This window comes from Anolis sagrei, chromosome 4, assembly GCF_037176765.1.
Source record: "Anolis sagrei isolate rAnoSag1 chromosome 4, rAnoSag1.mat, whole genome shotgun sequence".
NCBI classification, from domain to species: domain Eukaryota; kingdom Metazoa; phylum Chordata; class Lepidosauria; order Squamata; family Dactyloidae; genus Anolis; species Anolis sagrei.
This window is the reverse complement of record NC_090024.1, coordinates 168,603,049-168,624,040: the sequence shown is the minus strand read 5'-3', so window position 1 is coordinate 168,624,040 and position 20,992 is coordinate 168,603,049. Positions and strand designations below refer to the sequence as shown.

At 38.6% G+C, this 20,992-nt stretch overlaps 1 protein-coding gene across 5 annotated transcripts in view; it reads right to left on the bottom strand.

Annotated features, from left to right (window-relative positions):
- LOC132773991 (FRAS1-related extracellular matrix protein 1-like) overlaps positions 1 to 20,992 on the bottom strand; it is a 345,102-nt gene that overhangs the window by 92,211 nt on the left and 231,899 nt on the right. For 4 of the 5 annotated variants that reach the window (XM_060773616.2, XM_067467858.1, XM_060773611.2 and 1 more), the window contains exons 21-22: positions 8,252 to 8,396; positions 3,203 to 3,344 (exon numbers count right to left, since the gene is read on the bottom strand). In XM_060773616.2, coding sequence (XP_060629599.2) covers positions 3,203 to 3,344; positions 8,252 to 8,396 — 287 coding nt within the window. Of the gene's footprint in view, positions 1 to 3,202; positions 3,345 to 3,815; positions 3,905 to 8,251; positions 8,397 to 20,992 lie in introns of those variants that run through there. The other variant, XM_060773617.2, reaches the window with a different exon arrangement.

Below are 20,992 nucleotides of genomic sequence, written 5' to 3'. Positions count from 1 at the left end.
ATATGAGTAGGTCAAATGCTTTGAGGTCTTTCATTGGAGCTGTTATACTAACTTTTCATGCCTGTCAAGGCCAGACTTTCAGGGTAAATGTCTGGGACTCTTTTAGTGATCATTGATATCAGTGTCTGGTCAGCTTTGATTCCTTCATAAACCTTTGCTTCAAAGATTTCTGGCAGGCCGGATATTATGGATTTTGCAGATACATTTTTGAAGACATGAACACACAATATACACTGCTTAACAATACCACTTGTCCAATAGTCCAATAAGGAAGCAAAATGCAAGTTTATATTTGGATTCATTGATAAAATAAAATATCTAAGCAATTCAAGTTTTTGCTGTAATCTCAAAGAGATGTTAGATGATTTTGGGAGTTTTCATTTTTTTAAAAAAAATGTGTTCTGACACCCTTACATTTACAGGCATTTTTTTTTCTTAAATGTGTATGAGAACACTTTTCAAAGCTATATAAACTCCATTCATGGTCACCTTCCTACATTGGATCATGCCCATATTTGTTTATGTATACACATTGCAATGATGGAAAAGCTGTGAATCCATTTCTTTCAGCTCATATTTAATGTTCACATAACTAAAATATTTATAACTGTAAACACACCTCAATGCGACGATCATTTCCTTCCTCTTACTAAATTAATGAAATTTCAGCACTCAACTTTACAGGATTTCTTCCAACTGGCCATTTATACATGTACGCATTTAAAAGAAGGAAAACAAGAAGAACTGAAAATCATTGCCACAGAATCTATGAGGATATTCTAACTTCATTTATTGGGTACAACAGCAAATATAACAAGTAACATATAGTGCCTTAGCTCAGCTAAAACAAAACCTTTTTGGCTCCCTTAGAATTTTCCATTTTCAGATCCTTGGCCATTCCCTCCCCTCTTAAGACCACCAGTTGAACAGTTTTAAAAAGTTGAGGTGTATGTTCCCACCAACTAAAAGGAAACAACCACATGGTGTAGCCACTGAAATGTTTCATTATTTTTGAGCTAGGTTCCAAATTTCATTATGTTCGAAGGATGCCAAAAAGCTGGAAGTCCACTTTAAAAAGTCTCCCTCGCTCTCCATTTATATGAGTAGATTATGTGAAACTCATTACTTTTTATGGTTTTGCACAAAAATCTTAGTTTCCTACTAATATTATGCAATGACATAATGCCATTTGTAGAGGTGTCATATAAAGTCATTGACTTTTATGGGCTTCTGATGGCAAGACTATCCACTTTATACTGTTTTATGTAAGAGTTCTCAGAATTTATTATTCCCAACAGATTTCTCGGGTTACTTAATTATAAAAGAAAGATTATATCCTAGTGTTTTAGCTAACCAATATAAAAGCCCGCTAAGATGTTTTGGTATAGCTGCAAAGAGTGCACACTTGAAAAGCCACAGAATTAGACATCAAAGTATAGGAACTTTTGCGGACAGAGTTAAATGGGGATGAATTGGTGAGAGAGTATCCATTCATTCTTTCAGACATCCACTCACACACTCATTCACCCATAATTCACCCATTCATCCACCTTCTCCCATTTCCCTTTCCTCTCATATTTTTGGTTTCCCCTTGGCCTTCCACTTCTTTCCCCCGTTATCTTCCTCCTCTCACCTTTCTCTTCCTTCTTGCTTTTCCTCCTTGGTCCAGCCCTCATAGCAATAATACTTGCGGGAGGAGAGCTCCCATTTGGCAGTAGGTGTGCCCACAAGGTTACTTCTTCTATCCCTAGCTATAATACCTGAAAATTGTCCCCCATTATGTCAATGTTGTCCCCCATTATATTACTTTAAAAAAATCTTTTGCTTCTATCAATAAAAGTCCTTTTAAGAACCCAACTGCTGCACAGGGTGGTGGCTGAGAAAGGAAATGGTCATAATGTAGATGATGAAACATTTTATGAAGTGCTTCTTTCCCAATCATGACATATAGATACATTAAATAATATTGTGCACACAATTGATCTCTAAAATGAATGTCAGTATCACTTTTGTATTGAGTTAAAAGTGCAAAAGTAGTTTGCACTCCGTTCATCAGGGAGAAGAAAAGGGGAAAAGAGACATTGTCTTTGTAGGCTCAGGCTAAATTGTTGCAGCTTCTTGTGGGCTGCACTTACACTACCATATAATCCAGTGTAGGAAACACATTAGCCTGGTGCATCCAAATGGCACACACAAGCTAATGCGCTTTAACCCAGGTTAAACAATTTACTCCAGTTTAACCCCAGGTTTTTTAAAAAAGCACCCGTAAAAATCAAAATATTCCAGGAAGATCTGAACTAATGCACTCTCATCCAGTTTAAGCCATTTAATCCAGTTTGATCCCAGGTTTAAAACACAACAGCAAGTTTCAAATATTCCAGGAAGATCTGGATCTTTGTCAGAGTTTTTGCAGTGGGGACTGCCAAAATGATTGCCTTGTGCAATCTCATAATGCGTCCCCAGTGCAATCCTGTGTTCCCTAGAGGTGGAATGACAGTGCCTTCCTTCCCTGTCTGCACCCTCAATCCTCTCCCCAAAAAATGACAGAAAAATTTCCTTACTGTCACTGCTGGATCTGTACATACTGAATCTGCATCAGTCAGGATAGGGAAAAGCTGGGTTGTGTGTTCTTCCTCATTTATAACCTTTTGTTATCTTGACCACTTATTGATGTTGCCTAGCCATATATATCCTGGTTTTCATCTGTGAAAAACTAGAAGGTGTTGAGTGGTCACCATGACCACTATTTTAAAAAAAACTACAAAAGACTTCCACCAAATGCGAGAGGACAATCAGGGGCAAAGTGTATATGACAGAACAACTTTGAACCATTTTGTGATGCATGCCTGAGCCAACAGGGTTCATATCCAATTGTGTGTGTGTGTGTGTACCTTCAAGTTGCCTGTCAATTTATAATGACCCCATACATTCATATGGTTTACTTAGGCAAGGGATATGCACAAGTGGTTTTGCCAGTTTCTTCCTCTAAAATAGCACCTGCAGTCCTTCATTTTCCCCCCTCACAGCATCATATTTCCCAAGAATACAGTTCAGTAAATATTTAAAGATTATGTGTTAATGACTAGGCCACACCACAGGAACTGGAAATAATTCAAGCATGTCCACTTTTTAAAATAGCAGACATAGAATACCACATGATGACAGGGAAAAGAGAGGGGAGAATACTGAAAATCATTACTACCTTTAATTTGAGGTGTCCCCATTTTGGCTTGTTGTTGATGACATACTGAAGTTGACTTCTTGGAGAATCTTTGTCTTCCACTTCTAATGACATGCTGGAAATAACTTTACTGCCCCCAACTTCAACTTCCAAGCCTGTGTTCCTGGCATGTCAGAAAGGGATATGTCCACAGAAGAGGAGGAAAGGAGAAGCACAGCAATTCAGAATTCATTCTAAACTTTGAAGAATAGTATAAGCTTCATTTTTATTTCACATGCAGTACTCCCCACACTCTAGATATGCAAAAACCCTTTCTTGCTATTTGTCTCTTCTGATTTATTTTCTTAAATGAAGAAAGTAAGCTATATAACTGGAGCTGGTCTACTAACGTCAGGCTGGATCTATGCTGCTATATAATCCAGTATCTGGTCCCAGATTATCTGCTTTGAATTGGATATGAGTCTACACTGCCATATAATCCATTTAAAAACAGATAATCTGGAAACGGAAACTGGATTATATGGTTGATGGGGCCTCAGATCTAAATTACTATCAGAAACACAAAATACTTCTTTTGGGGCCAGGAATGAAATCTTAACTTAGTCATGGTAGTTTACATGTACAAAATGCCAAAATGTTCCTCTATTTCAAAACAGGAACTGAATTCTTGGTCAGAAGAATCCTGGATAAATCCAGTGCTGATTTCAGTCAGGGAATATGAATCTAAGGAATAGAGAGAAAGGATGCACAAATATATACATCTCTGTTTGAGCTTAGTTATTCATTGGGTTCAAACTCATCATTAAAGACTTGTCATAGATTAAGGCTTTTTAAAACACCCTTTATATATTAATGGATTTTCAGAACAAACGTAGCACATATTTATAGCAATTACCTGCATTCAAATAAACTGGAAAACTCTCTCTACTCCATTGTTTACCATTCTGCATTGTTAGTGTGGTATATTGGTGTGAGCACTGGACTACATTTTGAAAATCTGGGTAACCTTGGGCAAATCACAATCTCCCAGTCCCAGAAATTCTATTATTAAACAAAAACACTGGTGCCTCAAACCTGTTCCTGACTATATTTGACCTGGTAGCACTATTAGCTCTAGTTAGATGCAGAACATATGCCATATACCAGTCTTTATCTGTTTGCCCATAGAAAATCATTATATTTATTTATTTATTTATTTATTTATTTGCCATATTTGCATACTGCCTTTCTCAACCCGGAGGCGACTCAAGGCGATTCACAGTTGGCAACAATTTGATGCCTCAACAATTATAAAACAATTAAAACAATCATAAAATACTGTTAAAACATTTAGCATAAAATATTAAAAATGTACAAAGTCATAAAAACATTGTCATGAGCATCTTCTTGCCAAAGTCATTATCCAATTAAATCATCAAGTTATTCAATGATTTCATATAATTATGCTGCATTTGCGAACGCTTGCTCAAAAAGCCATGTTTTAACCTTTTTTAGAATGTCAGAAGGGAGGGGCTGATTTTATATCCCTAGGCAGGGCATTCCACAGCCGAAGGGCCACCACTGAGAAGGCCCTGTCTCTCGTCCCCGCCAAATGCCTCTGCGAAGGAGGCGACACCGAGAGCAGGGCCTCCCCAGAAGATCTTAAAGTCCTAGATGGTTCATAAGGAAAGATATGATCAGATAGGTAAGCTGGGCTGAAACCGTTCAGGGCTTTATAGGCTTTGAATTGTGCCCAGTAGCAAACTGGCAGCCAATGGCACATCAGAGGAGTTGTGCCAGTTAGCAACCTGACTGCCACCCGTTGGCCCATTTGAAGCTTCCAAACAGTCTTCAAAGGCAACCCCACGTAGAGTGTGTGGGGTTATAATCATATCTAAGGAATTAGAGCTAATGCGGTCCATCCCATGCAATTTTCTGAATCAGCACCCAAAAACCCCCAGGCATAAAACCAAGACACTAAGGCTTTTTTGTTGAGCTGTGTTACAGAATAGTTGTAATATTATATGCTATGAGGTTGGAGCATGGCTGGCCCATTAGAGGTTAGGCTTTACAGGTGCTACACTATGTGATGAATATGAATAGATGTTTGAGAAATAGATGTTTGGGAAATATTAATAGATGTTTGTCTATAAGCCAGCATGTTCTGCACTGTGCTGCAGTTGAAAGAATGGTCAGAGCTAAATGATGTAAAAACCTTGGGTGATAAGGAAGGGCAGCAAGGGAAAAAAAACAACTTTGTTACTGCAATGTCAGGGATATAGAGAAATGTGTTTGACATTTTCTTCCTTTTCCTACTTTTGGTGTTCTATGCATCTTGACCCCATTGCATTATCATCACATTCTCCAACATTTCACAGATGAAAACCAAGCCTTGTGTGTCCATGCAACATCAGAGAATGGTTGAAATGGCAACATTTTATGAGCTAGGAGAAGCTTTAGCAGTAAAGAGAATACAAAGGGTGAATGTATGAGGAAGAGGTAAAGGTGTGAGGTATAAAAGTGGGATGACTCAGGATGAATCTGGACTGTTTGGGGCAAACTGGGACACTTGAGAAGTACGCATGATTACAGCTGCGTATCACATTGTTTACTATGGGTCCAGTTCATGGAATCCTGAGAGTTACAACATTTTGAAGGACTTCGAATTCTCCATTCGAGAGCTCATGTGCCTATCTACAGAGAATTCTACGTACCTCACTAAAGTACAAATTCTAGGATTTCTAGAAGAAATCCATAGGTTGATACCATAGGTTGATACCCTGAATGCATGTTAAAATTTAGTTTTGAAAGTGATTGTGTACAAATCACCCATTTTCAAGGATACAGAGATAAAATTTCCATACATGCTTCAACATTTCAACCCTTTCCGTTCCCTATATCTTGCATGAGGACAGAGTTGGAGAAGAGCCACACAAGTTTGTTTTATGGATCAAATCATGACTATAGTCAGCATGCGTTTAGACCTCTGAGATTTATTGTTTGGTGAAGCACTGAAGCACTTTGGTGAGAATCCTAAATACTGCTCCTCAAGGGTACATTCCCTAAGATATTGCTGAGGCAGTTAAAGTGGAATCATATAGTTTTATTATGTGAAAGGGGCCCTTGAATGCCTTTTGCAGTGACACCACCCACTCACATTATACTACAAAAATTCAGATTGCTCAACCACTTCATCTGTCTGTCCTATTTTATTGGATTCTTTTGAGCATGTTCGGCTTGATGACATGGACAAGATTCTTGGAGCTGTGAGAGTGACCTCTTGTGCTCTAGATCCTTACCCTTCCTGGCTCATCAAACTCAACAGTGGGGGACTGGCCGAGTGGTTTTCGTGGATTATTAATTCCTCACTGTACCAGGGACATTTACCATCCAATTTTAAAAAGGCAATTGTAAAGCCTATTCTTAAAAAATGTCCCTGGATTCCACTATATTAAACAACAACCGACCTATTTCAAATCTTCTTTTTTGGGGGCAAGGTTCTGGAGTCGGTGGTGGTTTCTCAGCACCAGGAATTCTTGATTATCTTGATCCCTCGCAGTCTGGTTTCAGACCTGGTCATGGAACTGAGCTGTGATGGATTGGATGAGGACCTACAAGCTGTGGCTTAATCCAGACAAGACAGAGGTCTTCCTGGTCAGCCACGAGGCTGATTGGGGTATAGGGTGGCTGCCTGTGCTCGACGGGGTCACACTTCCCCTGAGGGCACAGGCCCGCAGTCTGGGGGTTCTCCTGGATTCTTTGCTGATGCTTGAGGATCAGATGTCTGCTATGGCTAGGAGGGCCATGCACAGTTAAAACTTGTGCACCAGCTCTGACCGTACCTTGAAAAGCCTGACTTGGCCATGTTGGTCCATGCCTCAGTTAAATCCAGAATGGACTATTGTAATGCACTCTATATGGGGCTGCCTTTGAAGCTGACTCGGAAACTGCAGCTAGTGCAGAGTGGCAGCCAGATTATTAACTGGGGCAGGCTTTAGGGAGCATACCACCCCCCTTTTTTTAAGCAGCTTCACTGGCTCCCAATAAGTTTCTGGGCCCAATTCAAAGTGCAGGTGATTAGATAAAGCCTATATGCTTCGGGTCCAAGCTATAAAGCTTATATGTTTCAGGTCCAAGCTATCTTTGAGACTGTGTATCCTTCTACAAACTGGCACAGGCATTAAGATCTGCTGGGGAGGCCCTTCTTTCAGTCCCACCACACACGGTTGGTGGAGATGAGAGAAAGAGCCTTCTCAGTGGTATGTCTCCAGCTCTGGAATACCTTCCCTAAAGAAATTAGATTAGTCCTTCTCTTCGGGACTTCCGAGTGAGTATAAAAACTTCAGTCAGGTCTTTAATCCTGAGTAATCCATGGCCAATGTGATGAATCACTGATAGTACTGGCCCACACTTTGAATGATTTTTATGCCAGCCCACAGGTTCCACTGCTTTTTAGGAATTTTATGTTTTTACAATTTTTGTGAAATTATTGATGAGATTTTTATGCACTGTTGATTGTACTTGTGTCATTGTGGTTGTGCTTATGTATTGTTTTCTGCGTGTGGCACTTGGAGTGCTTCTGTAAGCCACCCTGAGTCCCTCTGGGGAGATGGTGGTGGGGTACAAATAAAGATTTATTATTATTATTATTATTATTATTATTATTATCATCATCATCATCATCATCATCATCTGTGAATTGCCATCTCTTGATAACTGCCCTTCTCTTCATTCTTGAGAATCTCTCCAGATCATTCAGGCAGCATCGTGTTGCTACCATGCAATTGTGTCCATACAGCTTGCCTTCCTGATGCACAGCTTACTAAAGAATTTAATTTTTTCTATTTTAATTCTTTGATAAAAGTTAATTAATTTCCATTTCTTCATCATAATTGTAACAGGCCATTTTTTGTAAGAAATGAGAATTAAGAGAAAGAGACTCATGGCATAAAGCAATGCCCCCATCATCTTGCCAATAAACAATTCAGAAAACAAGTTAACAATTAAAGAAGGATAAAATTCTCTCCCCCCCCCCCCCCCACCAATATCTCCTAAAGTCACTTTGCATAGAATGTCACTTCAACAGCTAACCTGGAAAGATGAGGGATTTCATCGTTGACTGGCATGATGTAGATGTAAAGTGTCCCTTGGACTGTGTGCTTGCCATCTGTCAGCCGAACGGTGAAGCTATCCTCTAGGCTTTCTGTGTCATCATGCATGTACATAAGCATCAGTCCTATTGGTGAAAGAGCCACAGACAAATGAGTAGTAAAGCCAAATTCTAAAGACAAGTAAAACTGAAAAAATTTAGTCTATCAAAGCCACATCAAATCGAAGAACTGAATAAGAAGCTTCCAATTGTTGATTCTAAACATTAAAGAGCATTTCTGGGGTACCAAGCCAATATATTTCCCATTAATCTGTTTTGTATGAGTCAGCAGGGGCAATATAAGATCTAAAGAGAGGAGAACTCAGAAATAATTAGAGTGCATATCCACCCATTTCAGTATAAGTTAATGAGTCTACAGTGATCCTGAGTTCCTATCTTAAAGTGTTTGACAAGAGCTTTTAATGTGCAGATGGGATTTATAACATGTCCACTGATGGTATGTTGTACCTCCCTCCTTTTCTCTAAATAAACGGCCAATTGAAGGAAGAATCTTTGGAAAACCAAAAACCATATCACTGTAGCTTTACAAAAAAAAAAAACTTGGGGGATTTTCTAATGAACAAAAAAAAAGCTTACATTTCTGTGTAGGTTTTGAAAAAGTGCACTCCAAATTATTTATTTACTTTGGGGATTTGTTTTGGACTGCTCACAATGGAGGAATAATTAAAGTCAATCAGCAGGTCCAATTATAGAATAGAGGATTAAAAGATCTTTATGTGGTATCAAAAAGTCTATAAAGAAGAAATGATGTAACTTCAACTGGAGACACCAGTTGGATGCTACTACCCATCTAAACTTCTCCTATAAGCAAAGTGTGGCTTTTTCCAGCACATTTCTAGTCAAGATAAGTAGAAGGAGTTATTTTTAAGATGGATACTGTGAGTCAGAAATACCACTAATAATGTGCTTGAATGGAGCACAAGTCAAGAAGGATATTGATAAGCTGGAATGTTCAGAAGGGGTTGATCTTAATGATCATAGGTTTGGAAAACAAGCCTGATAGAAAAAACTTATGGAGCTGGATACACACACACACACACACACTTTTCAAATGTGCAGGTATATTGAAATGGGATTTGGCAACAATAACCTGAGAGGAATAAGGACATTCTACAAGTTCCAGCTTTCTACTACATTCTATTGCATACCTATTATAATTGCATAATTAGTATATAAGGTTCAAATTGTGATTCCCCAACCCCACCCATCAGAACATTTTAGCTATATTAGAGTAATAATGATAATTTTATTTATTTATTTATTTATTTAGTACCCACCTCTCCTTATAGCTTGAGATGGGGCACAAAATAGTTAAAATACAACATAATACTAAAATAAATTCCATAAAAACATATTAAAACATATACATGTTTTGAACTAATTGGAGTTTCTGAAATTGGTATGGAGGTAGCCCAATGTAAAGTGCATCACAGAGGTCCAACTTTGAGGTTACCAACATGTGCACTATCATCTTTAGGTACTCCTGTTCTAGGAAGGGGTGCAACTGGTGTAGCCACTGATGCTGGTATTAATGACTTCTAACCATCGCATCTACCTGAGCTGACATTTGGAGTGATGGATCCAGAGTACTCGCAAGCTGCAAACACAGTCTTTCAAGGGAAATGCAACCCCATCCAGAATTAGGAACTATTTGAAAAAAGTATTATTATTTTTACAACTATCATATCATTATTAGTATGACTGAATAGGTTTGCTTCATAATTATTTTGAATGGTGCTACTCTGATATTAAAACCACCCTTTTCTGCCAAATTGCTAGAATGCAGCCATCAGACTGGTTCCATATGATCATTTAATTGCTATGTAAGTGTTTTCTTTTATTTTTAAAATGAATACATCTCTACTGCTTGGAACAAAAAATGTTCCATATTTTGAATTTTAGGGTTTTTTTAAAAAAAAATATGTGTATTTGTCTGTGTGTGGAAATGAGATATCTGGAAGATGGGATTCAAGTCAAAATGAGAAACTCATTTATTTCATATGTACTTTATTACACATAGGCTGCAGATAAATTGATAAACAACCTCTTTAGTAATTTTGTCGATGAAACAAAATTACTAATATACATTGAAAACTCAGAAAGCAAAAGTGTTACTTTCCCAGCCACCATATGGGCAATTCTGAATTTTGGAGTATTTTGGATTTTGGAATTCCAAATAAGGGATAGTCAACCTGTATTTAAATGTATCTAAATATATGCACTGTGCAAATATTATTCACGTATTACATAAACATTAACATAATGAATTGCCAACACTTGAATGGACACCCTATGAACTATAAAACTATGACTCATTTGGCACTGATCAATGTTCTCAACAAATTTGAAGGAAAATGAGATTCTGGAGTGTATTCATTTATTTAAAGTTTATATTAACTGTACAACTCCTTCTTGCCAGTGGAGTGAGATTGTGCATATATTGTGCATAAAACCAATCTTTTATGGGAAGGAACAGAATTTACATTAAGCCATAGAATTGAATAGGCCTATGAGTGACTTCAAAGTAACTTTTGTGTATGAACAGAGGTTCGGTATTCACAAATAAAGCAGAATGTCAAGGAAGAGCATTGAAATATAGATATTCTAAGGAGCAATGAGGCCCTCTGAATATCTGTTATGCAGAGCTAAAAATATTTTGCTTACTCCTTCCATTGAAGAAAACTATTAAAGTAGTATCAAGAACATGGGGGAAAGAGATTGCGAAGAGGTATTTCAAATGCAGATGCCATGAAGTCAACCTACCAGTTTCTGGGAGAATTCACATCTATTGTTGCTCCCAATGACTCAAAAGGAGATCTAGTGTAGTATGGGTTAGAAGGCCAAACACTTATAAAGTACAAAGTCAGAATTGGGTCAATTTGTTCTCTATTTGTTTTCTGCAGAATGGAAAACGGTGAATGAAATAAATATTTCACAGATTGATAGTCATGTCAGTGTTATAAATTCTTATTAGGTATATCCTTTCCTTTCTCATTGATTTTCTACTAGATATCCAAGTATTATTGTTAAGGTTTTTTCACTCTGGTTTTTGAACCCCATTTGTATAGCTGCAATAGGAGTCATAAAACAGATCTCTTTGCACTTCAACGAATGCTCATTATATGATCCTACCATGTACCCATATTTTGGTAGATTTCTGGTGCTTATTAGACCAAAACATTATTATGTAATTGTTTTCTCAGCATTGTTAAACCCTTGCCTTCAAAGATAATTCCTTCTGCGAACATAGTTGCTCAAGGAGATAAAAGATCAGGGAATGCAAGGAAGAATTAATCTCTTATTAATGTCTCCAGAGAAGATGCTATGCTTGAGAGACTAATGGTTCACATTTCATTCTGACCCTCTTAAAATCTTTCATGAGATAGAGTACCATCACTATAGGCTCCAATTGTTCTTGTTCATTTAAACAAATTAAACATGGATAGCTTGCTGGCACACAACCAGGAAAGTAATGCAGGAAGATACACCTGAACGTTTTAAGCCTCTTATTCCACTGTTTAGAGTGCTTCATGGGTTTTTTAAAAGTATAAATAGGGTGGATATTTCCTACATTTGGAGCCTTGGATTATAAACCAGTGGACAGGCTTGCAAATCAGTGTGCACATGTATCTACTTCAAGTTGCTTGTCAACTTATGGTGACTCAATAATTTCATAGGATTTTCTTAGGCAAGGAATACACAGAGATAGTTTTACCAGATCTTTCTTCTGAAATATAGCCTACAGCACCTGATATTTGATGGCTGTCTCCCATCAATGTACTTCCAGGGCTGACCGTGCTCAGCTTCCAACCAGACAGGATCAGGAACCTTAAGGATATTTACAGCTGCACCTCAATAAGCACAAGAAACGTTTCCTAAATGAACTATTTTTGGGCCATGTTTCAAGCTGAATTGAATTTCCTTAATGGTGGAAAAGGAGCAAGATTGATTTAGCTGATTTACATGATCATGATATTGAATTTTTACTATGCTTAGATCAGGAAGTCTAAAAAGACCTGCCTAATTACCATAGAGGCATAAAGTTGGATTTCTGTGTGCTAATATGTACCTGCCCATTTTTCTGTAATTGACACTGGAACCCAGAATGAGTATTGGGATTACGTCATAAAACCAACAGTAGCGAGAGAAGAATGAGGGGATTGCCCTTAAATAAGAATTCTGCCCCTTTCTTACTCTCCTTCATTACCCAAATAACTAGCATTGCAAAGTCATTGAAACTATTGATCTCCAGAATCCTTCCATTTTCTATATTTATATTTCCTTAGCAACTGTACCTGTTCCTTTGCTTTGAGTGCCTGAATTGTATTTATAAATGCTCAATGGGCATTTTAATTTACTGAAATGCTAAAAATGAGGACTGAAATAAAATTTCAATGGGGGCAGTATTTTTAGTGGGGGGAGGGGGGGACCTTCATTCCACCCCGTGACACTATACCTCTGGAATAATGGGGGTTATATTCCAGGCCATGAATTCTCCCATTATTGATTATAAGAATTTGAACTCTGAAGTAAACATCAAACTCTATGAGAAGTGCTTAAGGGAACTGGGTTTGTTTATCTTGGACAAGAGAAGGACAACAGGGGACATGATAGCCATGCTTAAATATTTGAAAGGATGTTCCGTTGAAAAGGGAATGAGCTTGTTTGTTTCAAATTACAGGAAAAGAGATGCCACCTAAACATTAAGAAGAAGTGGAATATGCTACCTTGGAGTGTAGTTGAGACACTTTCTGAGGAGGTTTTTAAATAGAGGTTGGGTGACCATCTTTCAGGGATGCTTAATTATTATTATTAGTTTATTTACTTTATTTATACCCACCTTTCTCCCTGAGGGGACTCAAGGTGGCTAATAATCACACACTTTGATCAATTTAAAGCAAAATGAATACAAAAACTAGAAAACATTTAAATACTACTGTGTGTGTTAGGTTAAAACACAATTAAAATATAATAAATACAAATCCCACCCACAACCTCCCCAGCAGTGTGCCCCTTATTCTTCCCCAAATGCCTGCTGGCAGATGAAGGTCTTAACTTGCTTGCAGAAGGCCAGCAGGAATGGGACCAAGCCTTCTTATCACACTTGAGCATTTATCCACTTTAATCCACTTTAAATGTCGTAACTGCCTCCTGAAGAATTTGGGAGTTTGTAGTTTACGGAGGGGCCTTTAAACTACTTATCCAGAGAGGCCTTGGGCATCCTTAAGCTACAAACCCCAGAATTCTGCAGGAGGCAGTCATTGCATTTAAAGTGGATTAAAGTGGATAAATGCTCAAGTGTGATGAGGCCCCAGGGTCTCTCTTGGGAGGGCAACCACCAAAAAGGACCTCCCATGTGCCCATCAAACACACTTGAGAAGATGGTGGGATAGACAGAAGGCCCTTCCTAGTTAATAATAAATGCCTGAGTTCTTTGATATCATTTCCTCACATGGCAGAATGGAGTTGGACTGGATGGCCCTTGTGGACTCTTCTAACTTTAGGATTCCATGATTGTATGATAAAGAGGATTAAATCACATCTACAGTATATACTGTGGCAGATTCCTACCAGTAATATTAAACTCAATTGTGCTGAACATGAAAACAAAAGGAGTTTAGAACAATGTACCTATGAAATGTATGGTGGTAGGGTGGGCACACATGCACTCATTACTGAAATTTATTAAGGCTCAAGCCTTTTATGTATATGACAGAAAATGATTTTTAGAGATATCCTTAGACCTCTAAGTATCTTAACAGACTCTGTGTCCAGACATTCCCAGCTGGAATCATTATCATGGATTACCAGACTAGAGAAACTCGGTCTTATTCCTGCTGACATTGCAGTATCCTAGCAACATTTCACATTTGAGATTTCAGTGTCGAAAGAGCAATTTTATGGGGAAAATCATATTCATAAAAATAACAATTCAGCTTGCTTAGTAATCATCCTCAGAAAGAAGCCAAGCTATCTTATGGGAAGGTACCAGTTATAGTTTTATACTGTATCATTCTAGACTGTGATTTTCAAATGGCAAATGACTGCTAAATGGGAACTGAAAGTTATAATGTAAATCCTCAAGGAATTGGGGTGTCACATCTTCAGAATGTCCACTTAGGTGTAAAGACCAATTTTCATGAGCAGGTTATCAAACATAGGTCAAGAGATCCATTCCCTATTTCAAGGGGAAAAAATCAAGTTCCGTTTATTGGAGCCTGCATTTCAGAAATTGGGCTATTTGTTTTACATCTCTGTTGCAGTCAGCATTGGTGTCTCCTAATCCACCATTTCCTCCCATTTGTTATAATATTGTTGCACTGAGAAGAAACATGATTACTAGTCATGGGCTTGGTAGTTGTGTTATCTGTTTATTTCGTGCTTCATTTTGTACCATTCATTCAGATTGCACGAAATGGTACACACCCTCTGGTATGAAAATACCAATAAAAGAGAAGGAAAGTGGGAATGGTACCCATTTGGTTGTTTGATTTTCATCCCACTGGAGGCAATGGACAGGCTTCCCAAGCTCCCATTCCCCTAAGTTTTAGAGCTAGAGGGTCTCACCATTTCACTGATCCTCAGGCTCTCCCCAGCATTCATTTCTGTTGTTAGTGTTGGTGAGATAAACCCGTCTCTGAATCCGGATAGCCCAAAGAAGAGCCAAGGGCTGTTTTTGCAGCCCTTGGCTCTTCTTCAGGCTCCATTATCTTTTAAAATGGGCAGCAAGACTCCCCTGTATTTTTCAACATACAGTAACTTGGAAAGAGGCTATCTTTAAGTGTGTGCGTGTGTGACCTGCAGTCCCAAAGTGCCTGCGACTGCCAGGGCTTGCAGCCGAACACCAAGCATCTAGTAAGAGGTAAATGAAAAAGGGCCATGTGTATGAAATAAACAAAACCGGATAGTGATTTGATACAAAAGCACAAAACTAATGTTTACTGCCAAATGCAGTCAAAGGATTATAGGAGGGAGTCTTATTGATTTAGAATGACACTGAATAAGAGTACATCTCATTAGGGGATACAAGGAACATATCATCCCAATTTACCCCAGTTGAATTGACTGCCTGTGTGTTTCAGGACTGCATTCAAGGTGCTGAATCAGAATATTTTAGCATGAGATCTTGGGGTTGAAATTGCCATGTTTATCTCACTTAGAATTTCCGGTCTCCACATGATGGCATCATCTAGTCGTTCTATTCTGGAGGTTTGCCATGGGTCTTCCCATGATAGCTTGTCTACTTCTGGGGACTGATAATAATATCAACATCACAAAGGCCACATATTCTCCAGTCCTCTCTAATGCTTTTATAAGTAGGGATGAGAAATACAGTCATCCATGCACTTTTGTGGGTTAAACATTCATGTATTTAAATTACTTGAGAACTGTCCCTCCACTGCTGCCACTCACAAAAATAAAATAAAATGATTTTTTCTCTCTAGACCTTTGAAGGTCCTCCAGCCTAGTTATATGGTCACCTTCTGGTCAATTTCATAGTCTCTCAGCCTCAGAAAAAAGCAAGCAAATAAATTTTGTCAGGAAAACAACTTGAATACAACAACAACAACAACAACAACAACTTATACTACTATTGGTATCCCTATTCACTTTCTAAAGATTAGCTTTCTAGGAAGCTGCTGCAAATTGAGAAGAGTTAACTGAACCTGATCAATAACTATATGTCAATGTTTTCAAAACACCTTATTTATGATACAGAAAAAGGAATAAATAAACATTGTACAGTTGGCCTACTGTATCTATGGATTCTGCAGCAATGGGTTCCACCATTCACAGATTGAAAATATTAAAAATGGAACACAATTTTAATATCCACTGTATATAATAGGACATGAGCATCCATAGATTTTAGTATCTGAAGGGGCGGGGAATCCTGGAAGCAAACCTCAGTAGAAACGAAGGAACCACTGCATTTCTATTACAGATAAAATAATAATTGTTTTATATCCTTTTGGCTCTTCTGTTCACTTCTGTTTGTGCAATCTATATGGCATAGGATGATGTATAAAAAGAATAAGATAACAATTAAGACAAATATTTCACATAAGGTTGTGACCCCATTATGAGGCACATCTGCCTCAGGCAGCATATTTTGGGTGTCATGAAAGAGTAGCAGATTGGCAGATATTTTGTTTTGTTTTTACTGCTAGGGAGGGAGGTGTGTATGAGATTTTGCGCCTTGGGTTCCAAAATAATTTGACGAGGCTTGGAAGTGTGTTTGAGTTTAGAGGAAAGTGGAATGTATTGTTCTGCCTCAGGCAAATAAATGTCTTGGGTCAGCCCTTCTTTTAAAATGAGCATAGTTTTAATGTGTAACATAGATTCATCACATCTTCCCTCCACCCCCAAACTTTACACAGAGAACAGTTTAATATAACACCAAAATCATTTTGGGGTTTGCTGGAGTGCCAGATTGCCTCTAGGTCTATTCTGCTCATCCGCTGCATGCTGCTCCTTTGCCCTACTTGGCAAGCTCAAGGCACAGATGCCAAGCTAGAAAAGATATGTGATCTGCTATTTCTGGTTCCTAAGCATATTCTGTGACCAGTTGGGTTAGCAACAGAGGTGCCTCTGGCTACACCATTGGTTACACCATAGGATCTCCATTATTACTCCGGCTTTTTACACCTGGTTTTTAAATCTGGGAATGAACTATATATTAAATCACAAAGGGAGAAAAGCTGTATTGAGACTTGACCATACATAATCTAAACAGAAACTTTTGCAGAATTAAAATAAACAAGGAAAAGAAAGAAAGAATGATGAGGAAATATCACAACTCTTGTAACAATCCTTGTCAATGTAAGTATTAATGTCATTTTTGGTTTTTGTAAAAAACTTCTAAGGCTCTTTAAGTTTTTGTTTTAGCAGAAGAACAGATGGGACAAAAATTATCTGCTTTCTTAAGAGCACTTTGCTGCAATGAACTGTGGTTTCCAGTAGAGGACATCCACTGCTCACACAACATAAATCTAGTTTGTTACAGAAGGAAGCCAAGAAGGGGATAACATTGGTAACACATTCAGAACCAATGATTTTATTTACCCACTCCTCAAAACTTTACAAATCCTATTTGTGTCTACCCAGCGAATTAGAAATGTATGCCTTTTGCTTCCATACATTTAAAGTTTGTTTCTTCATTTACTCTAAACAAATGCTATTCTTTCTATTTCAGGTTGATGAATTTATTTATTTTATTTTACTTTTGCTATATTCGCATGAGCAGATACAGTGAGTCACTATAACTGTACCTGAGAAAGTTGAGGCTATCCCTGCAACAATAAACAAATGATAAAGTCAGGAGATACAGTCAGTAAGAAAATGAAGATGCTGCATTTTAAAGCCTCGTTGCTTCCAGCTGTTACTCTTTGAGTGAGCATTTTCTGAATCCTATTAGCCCAAATATGATAGGAATATGATATTCCTATGTTATTAAGGAATGCTCAAAATTCTGAAAGTTATATTTCACCAGATTCAACACAAAGACGCACATGCGTACAGAATCCTAATGTAAGGTAAACATTGTGATATCTAGGCCTATCCAATCCTCCATTAAACCATGATCAACCTCAAACTTAAAAAAAAATCCTAGACCTCTGCATAGAGACAATGGTTATGGCCTACTGTTTGGTTTCCCAATCTATAGCAGCAGATATTAAAATGAATATGGTGTCTTAGCTATACTACTATAGACAATTCCAACTGGCACCTTGACGGGCACGAAGTGGAGCAAGTGAGGACATTTAAATACTTAGGTCTTCATTTTGCGGCATCAGGGGCATGGACCCAACATCTAAAATTAAGTATTGCAAAAGCTGATAATGCTGCGCAGGCAATTCATAAATTATGCAACCACAATTACCCGGGTTCCTTGCGCCCCTTTCTGAAGGTTCTTAAGGCAAAGGTGTTCCTCATCGCTTTGTATGGAGCTGAAATATGGTGTGAGCAAGACCCTTTACTGGTAGAGAGATTTCAACTGCGCCACCTGAAAATTGGCTTAGGTGTGGAGAGATCATCCCTGTCAGCTGCAGTGAGAGCAGAGACGGGAGTACCCCCAATTTCCACCACAATTCTGAAGAGGCAGATCAATTGGTGGTACAAAATAAGACAAATGCAACCACACAGACTTTCAGCCATATGCCTTCTTGAACAAGAAAACCACAAAGAGTGGTCATCTTGGCTTAGCAGATTTGGTCACACAGTCAGGAGGTTAGGTTTTGCCCCCCGTGAGTTAACAAATTTTGGGGCAAACGTATGCTCAATTGTATACCAAAGAGCTCTCGACATTGCTGCACAAAATGATCTAATGAACATGGCGCAAGCTAGAGCCACTCCATACCTGGCCAAATTTAAATGTAACATGGACATGGAACCTTACCTCTCTTTTATACTTCCACTTTATATTAGAAAACTTTTTACCTGAGCTAGATTTGAGCAGCTCGAAAATTAAGTCCAAGTTGGGACGACATCAGAATATTCCCTACACGAGGAGAACCTGTGGGTGTCGTGAGGTAGATGCAGAAGTGGAGGACTCAGAACATTTTTTCTTAAAATGTCCCTACTATAACAGGATCCGGTCTTACTACCTAGAGCCTCTGCTAGAGAATCATACTTATTTAGAGAATAAGGAGAAATTGCACATCCTCCTTCAGGGTTCAGATAAAAACTCTATTTTAAAATTGACCCTTTTTACCCAAAAAGCGCTGGCCATCCGTGAGAAGATGGAAGCAGAGAGAGGTGACCTTGCTGCCATCAACAAAACTCAAACTTAAAAACTTAATATGGACATGCCACTAGTTTTACCTACCCATGCCCCCGCCTAAACCCTACTTTAAGGAATTAATCATTTTTAATCTTTAAATCTTTTTATCTTGTAGTTGCTCAATTATTTAGGGTGGGTCGACAGGCCAGTAGACCATGATGCCTTGTATTCATATATGGTTTTACTGTATGTGTATGTTTTGTATGTTTTTCATGTTTTGATATGGTCAAAATTGACTAATCAATAAAGAATTGTATGAGAATTGTAGTATAGACAATCCCTCATAGCTGAGTATGATTGTCTGACTAAGGATAGAGTCTTGGTGGTGGGTTCATAAATGACTGTAGAAACCAATTCTGTACTGACATGGTCCTTTGCAGCGAGGACATAAATTTCCATATAGAAAGTGGTCATGAGAAGGATTTGCCTGATACACCTTCTTCTTGGCATGTTTCCCCTTCCACCCTCTATTTGTGATTCTTCAAAATCCATGGAACTATTGGTAACAACTGACGTCCAGTTATAGTGCTTGAAGGTGAGGGAGTCCCAGTTTATTTCACATTTTAAAGGTTAGTTTTAAGCCCATCTTTAAATCTCTTTTAATGTCCACCAGCATTCTGTTTTCCATTCTTGAGCTGAGAATAAAGTAACTGCTTTGGGAGACCATGATCAGGTAATTGGCCAACATAGCCAGTTCAGCAAAGCTGATGGTGGATGATTATTGCTTCAATGCCAGTGGCCATTGTTTCTTCCAGAAAATTGACATTTCATAGAATCATAGAATCATAGAATCATAGAATCAAAGAGTTAGAAGAGACCTCATGGGCCATCCAGTCCAACCCCCTGCCAAGAAGCAGGAATATTGCATTCAAATCACCCCTGACAAATGGCCATCCAGCCTCTGTTTAAAAGCTTCCAAAGAAGGAGCCTCCACCACATTCCGGGGCAGAGAGTTCCACTGCTGAACGGCTCTCACAGTCAGGAAGTTCTTCCTCATGTTCAGATGGAATCTCCTCTCTTGTAGTTTGAAGCCATTGTTCCGTGTCCTAGTCTCCAAGGAAGCAGAAAACAAGCTTGCTCCCTCCTCCCTGTGGCTTCCTCTCACATATTTATACATGGCTATCATATCTCCTCTCAGCCTTCTCTTCTTCAGGCTAAACATGCCCAGTTCCCTAAGCCGCTCCTCATAGGGCTTGCTCTCCAGACCCTTGATCATTTTAGTCGCCCTCCTCTGGACACATTCCAGCTTGTCAATATCTCTCTTGAATTGTGGCGCCCAGAATTGGACACAATATTCCAGGTGTGGTCTAACCAGAGCAGAATAGAGGGGTAGCATTACTTCCTTAGATCTAGACACTATGCCCCTCTTGATGCAGGCCAAAATCCCATTGGCTTTTTTTGCCGCCACATCACATTGTTGGCTCATGTTTAACTTGTTGTCCACGAGGACTCCAAGATCTTTTTCACACGTACTGCTCTCGAGCCAGGCGTCAGCTGTCTTTGCATGATTTTTCAAAGAATCACAACACAGCTGGAATCTTTCTAGAAACCGAGAGTGGCATTTCTAGATGGTCCATGTTTTGCAGGCATACAACCGTTGGAAGTGCAATAGTCTTATAAACAAGCATCTTATAAACAGCAATGGCCAAAAGCCACACAGGGCTGATATGGGATAACTCAGAGGGATATTTTGGCTGTGTGAACATACCCAATATTATTTCTTCCATCACAGCAGACTTGGGCTCCCAAATGTAGACCTGACCTCTCAGGTTGAATCCACACTGCAAAATTATAGCAGTTTGACATGGCTTTAACTGCCTTGGCTCAGTGCTATAGAATTCTGAGATTTCAACTTTAGTGATGTATTTAGCTTCCTCTG